This window comes from Coffea arabica, chromosome 4c (assembly GCF_036785885.1).
Source record: "Coffea arabica cultivar ET-39 chromosome 4c, Coffea Arabica ET-39 HiFi, whole genome shotgun sequence".
NCBI classification, from domain to species: Eukaryota; Viridiplantae; Streptophyta; class Magnoliopsida; order Gentianales; family Rubiaceae; genus Coffea; species Coffea arabica.
The window spans coordinates 2,378,386-2,387,642 of record NC_092316.1 but is presented as its reverse complement, the minus strand read 5'-3'; the positions used below and the strand labels follow the sequence as shown (position 1 = coordinate 2,387,642).

At 36.5% G+C, this 9,257-nt stretch overlaps 1 protein-coding gene across 2 annotated transcripts; it reads left to right on the top strand.

Moving 5' to 3' along the window:
• The first annotated feature begins 4,852 nt into the window (after positions 1-4,852).
• LOC113742311 (protein CURVATURE THYLAKOID 1C, chloroplastic) lies at positions 4,853-8,950 on the top strand. Of its 2 annotated transcripts, XM_027270128.2 has the most exons (7): positions 4,855-5,102; positions 5,213-5,326; positions 6,440-6,531; positions 7,110-7,196; positions 7,931-7,993; positions 8,190-8,227; positions 8,635-8,950. In XM_027270128.2, the coding sequence occupies exons 2-7, from the start codon at positions 5,224-5,226 to the stop codon at positions 8,690-8,692; spliced, it is 441 nt and encodes a 146-aa protein (XP_027125929.2). In that variant the 5' UTR covers positions 4,855-5,102; positions 5,213-5,223; the 3' UTR covers positions 8,693-8,950. The 2 variants fall into 2 exon arrangements, with proteins under 2 accessions (XP_027125930.2, XP_027125929.2); XM_027270129.2 differs by lacking the exon at positions 7,110-7,196 and having other exon boundaries at positions 4,853-5,102.
• Positions 8,951-9,257: the final 307 nt, after the last annotated feature.

The window sequence follows — 9,257 nt, the reverse complement described above, 5'->3', positions numbered from 1 at the left end:
ATTATATATATAAAAAAAATTGCCCAATCAATGTAGTATCTGTTTTACACTCAAAAAATTAAAATAAAAATAAAGAGTTCTGGTGTTGGAAATACATATAATTTAGCCAAAACATAAATTTTGTGGTTCAGTCCATCAGGAGTGCTAATAAGCAAAAAAAATAGAGAGAGAGAGAGAGAAGATTTTTATTAAGTTTCTATTTATGATTGCATATACGGATTTCAGACGGCCATCACAATTGAAGATAATTGTCCGAGAAAATTTACAGCTCTGGCAAGAAAAGCCGCTAAGTTGGACCACCGTAGAAGAAAAAACAAAGGAAGAGCAGCCATCCATCAATATTTGGGGACCCGTCTTAATTAATGTCAGAGGCAACTAACATCCTAACCTATGGACATCTATCAGTCCACAACCACCTCGTTTGCAATACTGAAATTAACCATCATCTGATTATTAGTTGCTTATGCTTCTCGTACTCTGATGTTTCAACACCACAAAAAAAAAGAAGCGTTGCTACAATTCCAAGATGGACCGAAAGGACGGTTTCTTATCTTAAGCAGTTAATTCCAACATTGACACCTTCGTTTTCTGCTTACTGTACACTGCAGGGACCTACGTTCTATAGCGAAACATTCAAGCGGGAAGATTCAACGGCACCTACTACTACTGAGTACTGACCTCAAAATTCCAGTTACAGTGTACTAAATAAAGATTTCAATAAAAGGTTGATTTTTTTTTCTTTATTTTGCATAAAATTATAAAAAGTTTGGATGTATTTAATTTCCACCACCACCGTTACGAGTCAAGACATGCAATTGAGACCATAAATTGATTATAACAAATCATCCACAAATACAACTCTCACGGTGGCAAGGGAGAATTTAAAGATGATGGAAATACCATATACACTTAGGGTCTGTTTGTTTCAATGGAAAATATTTTCCTTATTTTCTATTGTTTGATTAGGTTATTGCTTTGGAAAAAAATTTTCCTACTGAAAATATTTTACATCAGATGATGGTGTAAAATGACTTCCCATATAAATGAACTCAAGTTATTTTCCATGTCTGCCTCATAAGTTGTAAGACTTTCCATTCAAGCTCCCCTACTAGCCTTAAGATTCAGAACAAAACCCACCATTTGTGCAATAGCCCACTAAAGATTTGTAGTCTCCACCTCCTCCCAAACACCGGAAAAAACATGGAGAAGGTAATTATTTTCTTCGATAAAATTTTTCATGGAAGACATTTTCCGTTGAAAATATTTTACATTATTGAATCAAACGGACCCTTAAATAGCTGAAAGTGCATGGCTTTTGCGATGCTTGGCACGTGAAGTAAAAAAATTATTAAAAAATATGTTCAATAAAAAAAAAATTTCTGCTGAAAATCACTGTCAAAACAAGGATTTACAAGTTTTGAGTAATATCGTCCATTGTCTGGCTGTAATGAAGACTGGGTTTGTACGATTAGACACGGTAGAAATTATTCTGTGACTTTTTTTTCTAGTCCTGTCTTCAACCCCAAAAAAAAAAAATGGATTCTTTCTTTCTCTTCAGGTCCATGCAAATAAAACAGTGGATGCAAAGTTGAAAATATATTGTATTAGAAAGAAAAGCTAAAATTTTATTTTTTAAATAAAAACCTCGAAATTCAAAACCATAGAGTCATCAATTGAAGAAAAAAGAATTTCCTCTTCTCCGCTCTTAAAGTATAAAAGGTTTCTCGGCTTGGGTTCGGGAGGAGTCTAGTTGTCTGACGGACCGCCCTAGACGTCCTCGGATTGGTCCGACTACATTTCTTTGTTAAAGCCATGGACTGACTGGGCTTGATCCAGCATCTCCAGGCTAATGTATCTCAACACGTATCCATCAACGAATCAATCGCCGGGCTGGGTGATCAGAGCAACCCAGATCAGGTACATCTGCGGCCCGTTTAATTATCTTGAGAAATAAAAAGCTCTGCAATTTGCTCAGGATTTGGGCACATTCTCAATGCTGGCTGGAGGTGGAGGGAGAGGGCGATGCCTCCTTAAGCATTGTTCAGAAAATCACAGGCAACTGTCGTTAATTGGCAATCTGATCAGAAGTATTAGCGGATTGTTAAATGATTTTAGTTTCGCATGTAAGCAGGAGGAACAATGTTCCTGAATTTCCCATCTACTTCGTCATCGAAAGGGAGTTTTGTGTGGCGTGTAAATTTCCCAAAGAAGATTTTTGTATGCTTTGTGGGCAGATTGAATGAATGAATTGATTTTCCTTCAAAAAATAAGCCAAAAAGAAAAAAATTACTAAAGAAGAGAATGAATGCAATAACAATAGAAATTAAAACGTGGCTTAATCCAAACAATCTCTTCTTGGCGCAAATTTCTTCTCCAAGTGAAGACAACTGAGTCCGAAATTACAATCTTCAATCTACTCCAGCACCATTGCAAACTCATAGGATTTCCCCGAAGTGGTCGTTCTGAAATACTTCAAAATACCATTCTCAATGCAGTAATGTTCATCAAGAATCGTATCGTTTTCATCCCCAAAATGAATATGATTGAAGAAATCATCACCTGGATGCAATCTTTCGAATTTTACTTCTTCAGTCTCATCTAAATCTTCTTCATCACCCGACTCGTTCTCAGCGTCTTCCGCATCATTCCAATCGGACAAGCGCTGCTTATCAGCCTCGGACGGCCTAGCCTCTGGATGTACGAGCCGGGCATGTTTCACTAATTGGGCATAACTTCCTGAGAAATCGCATGTTTCCAAAGGACAACTTCGTGCTAATGCGTTCATAAATCTGCGGGCAGATGCCGTGACAATCCATCCATTAATTTGCCCCCTACAAAGAGGGCAGAGCAGTTCATCATCAGGGCTCCCTTTTCCTCCACAGCGAACGAACTTGTTTGGCTGCTGATCACTACCGGTTGATTTTGATGGCCTCACTGAATTCAACTTACAGAATCGATCAAGACAATTTGAAAGGCGGCGGCTTGTTCTACACATGTAAGGCCGACAACCTCTTTCATGCGACGAACAAATCAATAAAACAGCATTGTGAGGATGTTCCATGCAGATCGTACATCTTTCTTCTCGCCACCGACCCTTTTCGTCACCGTCTTTCTTGCAATTTTCGTGATTCTTTGAGTTGGAAGTGTAAGGGGAGAACCTCACACCATGTGAAGAAGATGAGGGCTCGGTCTTTTTACGATCTTTCGGCATCACAGATGATGAATGGTGCTGCTAAACGGCTGTCAAGAAATTGGTTTTTCTGTTTTTGGTTCGACTTTCTGCGATCATGAACTGGAAGAGGACGAGAGAAACAATAATGAAACTTATATATTATTTATTTTCCTTAACAAAAAAGGATTTCGAGGGAGCTGGGAAAGGGGGATTGTTAGGAATTTGAAACAAAACTGAGTGCTTGAAGTTCGGCAGATTTAGGGGACGCTGCTAATGCTGGAAAGCGTAACCGTGATCTATTCAGAGAATTCCTAACCCCAATATATTTTGATTACCAGGGTTTATTAGGAGAAGGATTCCAAAACCATAGTGACATCATTTACTATTTACCCGCTACCCCTTCAATTTTTTTCATCAACAAATATTGCTGGACAAATATGTGGTCCCATCTGATCTTGGTTGCTTTGTTTCACTTTTTCTGCTTTCCATTTTCTTTTCCTTTCTTACTTTTGTTGTTAAATCTTTTCCTTTCTTGCCTTTATTGTTAAATCTTTTCCTTATCTCTTCTTCTTTATTGCTTTTATCAATGATGAAATACTCATGAATAGGCACCGTGAAAAGGTTGATTTACCATCTTTAAATAATGATATCACAAAAATGTCATTGAATTTGATAATTTGAAATTGGGTATTCGGTAATTAGGTATAAAAGCGGTATTTACCAAATTCATCGAATTCTAATGTAGTATGAAATAGGTAATGGGGTTTTTAATTTGGTAATGACCAATTTTGAATCCAAATTCGGTAAAATGAAATAGAACGCCATGTTACCGGATTCGAATCCCAAATTAGTTTATGAAATTATATAATATATGGGTAAATGCGATATAGTATCAATATATTATATAGGTAAAGACTATTAATAATAGACAGTATATAGTATTATCATGCACCCACAATAATAATAATATATAATAATGTATAATATATTATTTTAGCATTTGTTATATGATTATAATAATACAAATATACAATAATACATAACTATAATACTTATTCTTTTATACATAACTAGAATGAGATAATAAGTATAAGTATAGTACTAAATATTACACATATTTAGTAATTAGAATTTAGGCATTGGTTTATCATTCATGTTTGGATTATTAAATATTTGAATGTGTAACTTGCAAGTAGTAGTATACTCTAAAATTACATTACATATATAATATGTGAATTAATATTCTTTAATCACTAATCTTGTTTAAACGTAAACAATTAAGCATTATGATTAAGCAGTTTTAGCGAATGCATATGAATTACATGTCAACATATTAGTATATTAGCATTCACTCTTGAAAACAATCAAATTATTTGCAAATTAAGCATTTAAGCTATGTAAAAAATAAGAATAATTGAAAGTGTAATACAACACATAATTAGTAAATTATAAATGACTAAACATATACAACTACACAAGTGAATCTCATTTTAATTATGTGAAATTACTATCTAATTCAATTATAACTGATCTCAAGACCGTTTCCAAATTCATTCGATATATTCGATTATTTTCAATTCGAAATTAAAACGATTAAGAATTTTACATGTGAAATAACCCAAAAAAAAACTGAATTCAAATAATCGAATCCAATTTATACCGAATGCCCCGCTAGCTCCAGACCCCACTAACTCCCAACATGATCCTGGACTGGCCTATCAGTTTTCGTTTTCCTCTACTCCCCCAAGAATCCAAGATCCGTTCTTTGCTTTTACACTATTAGTAGATCCTCTTGTTTGTGGCGTCCGACACTACGTGTTCTTGACTCTTCACTCACCACTCGCCTGTGCCTAGTCCCAGTCCTAGTTGTTTCCTCTGCTTTGATTTGCGTTCTCTTAAGAATTACTCTTAGCTTCAACCTGCTAAGAAGGTGAAATAAAAGCCCATTTCTTGCGAAATCTGCAACTCAGTTTTTTTTTCCTTTTTTTTTACTTGCTTTGATTATCTGATGTCTAAAAAGTTTGACCCTTTTTACTGAAGTTGCTATCTGGATGGCTTCAATTCTTGCTAAGCTGCCTCCTCCACCACTGTTTGCTAATGGACGGCACCTCCTTTTGAGTACTCTTCAGAAAGTTACAGCGCCTGGCATTGGAGGTAAGCCACTTCTTTATTTCTAATTGATGCCAGAAAAGCAGTGAAAATGAAAAGAAAAAGCTGTGAATTTTGATAGAGCTATCTGAATTGTAAGCTCATTTGTCTTCTTTTTTTCATTCTTTTTTTTCCTGGGCATAATTCTAGTTAATGGTTCTGTGCTTTTGTGAGCTCCCGTGCACTAGACATTAGTTGACTGAATTCTGACTCTATATTTGAATCCAAAGTGAGATTATTGGACTTGGAAGAAAGAAGAAAAGCGAAATATCCGGCAGCCTAGAAATTTGTTTCGCCAAAAGAACTGAAATTTGGTGTTGAAATTCTGAAGGACAGGACCATGATCGCTCTTTCTCCATGTCTTTCATCATTTGAATCATAATTTCATCAAGGCGACCTATATTTGGTGAACTGAAAAGCATTGTGCCAAAGTATAAGGCGTAACTTGTGGTGGTGTAAGATTTGCTTTTTGGCAGTTTAATTTTTTTTTTCTGTGAGCCCTAAAGTAATGGACTTTTAGTACTTTGTTCTTGAATGTCCAAAGGAAATTGGTGAACTTCTCAAGTTTATTCCTGAAATGCATAAACATTTTTTGGCTGCATTAGAGAGTTTCAGATTGCTTGATTTTCTTGCAGAGTGAAAAAGGAGTTGTCTCCTACATGCTTGATTACATATTTTTTTATATTTTTGACGAGTTTTGAAGTCAACTACTTTTTACTTGGAGCAGTTAAAGTTAATCATCAAAAAGTTTCTGTTAGTGAAGCTGGTCAGTAACTAGAAAAGATAAATTAAACAATGGACTAGGTAATTTGATTTGAACACGGTACGTGCTTCAGCAAATTAGCCAGAACGAGCAAAGAAGAAAAATGTCGTGAGAGAAAATTGCGAATGATGCAGCTTTTTAGTAATACTTGATGTGACAAAGCAAAAAAAAAGGCCAGAACAAAATCTGATCAGGACTTAAAGAAGGTTGTACAAGAGTAAAAACTTTGAGGCTTTTCATTTTTCTCGTGGGTGGATATGACTTCAATGGTTCAAGTTGACATATACTTGGGGACTTGGAGATTGTAATGATTTAACTTTTCGGTCTCAGTACTTATTGTAATATTTTTCTTGCAGGTAGGCAAGGTCGGTTTGCTTTTGTTGCAAAGGCTACAAGTGACACCTCTGATGAATCTTCAACCTCTCTTGTGAAGTCTGTTCAAAGTGTTGTAGGTCCTCTGTCTCTGTCTTTTTTTTCAGTGCCGTGTGCCAAAGGAAACACAAAATGACAGACTTCTGGGTCATAAAAATCCCTTTTTGCAGTAGGTAATAGATCAACAAATATGCTAACCAATTACTGGTATTACTTACAACAAAAAGAATTGACTTTTGAATGCTTGAATGTGTCACTTAAGACATGATCTTTTTTTGCTTCGATTCCTGCCTTTTACCGTTTCCAGATTTTGTGTTCGTGCATGAATTGCTTATGCAGTTGGTAGATGATCCCCCCCCAACATTTGTGGAACCAAACAAAAGCATGTTGCTTCATCTGATGCCCAGATAGCATGTATCCACTAGATAGTTCCAGAAAAACTGATTAATCTTCCCCAGTGGGCTTGTTGTTCAGGGATTGCCCAATTCCCCTTTCTCGTCTTTGTCAAAGAAAAAATAGAAGGATAAAAAATGAAAATCAAACAGCATAGTCGCTGGTTCCTTTTGCCTTTTAAGAGTTGGTTGTATGCTTTTCATGCTCATATTGTAATGGTTTTCTTGACACCATCTTAACTTTGTTAGTTTCTTTTACCAGTGGGAGAAATCTGAAGATCGGATTGCTGTAATTGGGTTGGGATTTTCCGCAATAGTGGGCCTTTGGGCAATTGTGAATTTTGTCTCGGTAATTGATTCAGTTCCTTGTTTCCTTGACCATGGAAAAAAAAAAGTTTATGGAATTTGATTGAGGTAGGGATGTATAATTCAGATTTGTCTGGATATTTTTGGTAAAATACAGCAAAAACTTGGGGTTGATTGACTTGGCTTAGTAATTGATTTACTTCCTTTTTTCCTTAACCATGGAAATAAATCGTGGAAATTGCTAGTGACAGGGATTTGTAATCCAGGTTTGTCTGTATATGTTTGGGATAATGCAGCAAAAACTTGAGATTTTGTAATTAGGTTCGAAACCCTGATATCAGAGACAGCAATTTCCATGTGTCAGCTTACCAGTCCATGATATTCCTGTGATGTTTCCATCTTTAAAAAGGCATGAATGCTTTCCCTTGCAATGCGTACCCTAGCAGGCAATTGATACGAACAGTTAAAGAGTCCAACAAAGTGTTACTTAGAGAAATAAAGATGAAATGACATTCTAAGATCCTAGTGTCATCTCACATTCATTTGTGTTTTTTCCTTTTATTGCTCTTCTGCCAGTGGGGATCCTTCCTCTTGACAGTCTGACGAGGATAATCTTTGCTATTGGAGTTGTCATATGAGATTGCATAGTGCAACTTTGTATTTTCTTGCCCAAGATGCATGCTTTTCTGTGAATCTTTTGTTTGTTGAAAACGTATGGTCAACTCTCTACTTTTGTGAAACTACTAAATTTCTGACACGTCGTGAATTTTGCATTAGGCCATCGACAAGCTCCCTCTCATCCCAACTGCACTTGAATTGGTCGGGATACTGTTTTCTTCTGTAAGTATGGTTTCTTGAAAAAGTATATGGTTTCTTATGGTTGCTTGAGTATTAAAAGAAAGATGAGATAATAAATCTCATGAGACCATTTCTTGTGGGTGCTCTATATGGTTGCATGGGTACTGAAAGAAGGCTACAATTTTTTACTCTCTATATCCTGTTCCGCTTACAACCCACCTTTTCTGCTTTGTTTCAGTGGTTCGTCTATCGTAATCTATTATTCAAACCCGATCGGTAAGTTGTTTATTTACTAACTTCATTTGCCAACCATATTTTTCCTTTCTTTTCCGGTTTCCCTTTGATCCTATGTTTGTATCTTGGTTGAGGGCCGAGGTCTCTCTGTGAAATAGAACGTTACAATTAAGATGATACGTGTTCAGATACCAGTCGCCTTCTCTGGCATAAAAGAGTTCTCATTTCGCCACTTGATTAATTGTGAGCATTTTCAGCAAGAGATGCATGACCACCTTACTCATCTCACATTTGTGAATGAAATTAGTTGTGTTTGTTTCTTTATCGTATCTTGTCCACTAGTCGTCCTTAACGGAGTCCCGTATTAGTATACCCTTCATTAATCTTTTCTTTTAGTGCGATGCTACTTCCCAGACTCTCTTACATTTGTTATCTGCGTTTTCTTTCAGGGAAGAGTTTTTTCGCAGCGCGAACAAGTCACTATCGGACATCTTGGGCGGCCGATAGCGTTTATCATGTATACGGCAATGAATTTATAAACACATATCCTGTCTCCTTTTTATGTTTCTTAAACGATAGACATTCAAATCAACATAAGTGCATAATACTCTGTTCTTAGCTCTGCGCTATGAGAACGAGTGGGAACATGTTCTATTTCATTATAGACACCCAACATGCCGGATCCTTGGCTGACGCATTTAGCCTACTGGAGAGCATTTTCTCAAGTCTTTAACCACAGAGATTGACAGCCAGTTTTGGAGAAAATTTGAGCCATTAAAGATTATCTGCGTATGCTGATCTGGAATTTTGGTATGCGTGGTATTAATCCGGCGATGCCCATTAACGCTCTTGTCAATCCCGGAAAGCAGATTTAAATTGGTCACTCCAGAAAGAGATGAAATGATTCATTCTCTAGGTCTTGGTATTCTATATCCTTTCTAGTTTAGTACTAGAAAATACCAGGACCATTCCGTGTGTTACAGGCAGCCTTACTCGAAGGTGACAAGAGTGCGGACCGTTAAGATGGGAACTCCTCAAGCGGATTCATAGCCTGGCACACTGGCATGTTTTC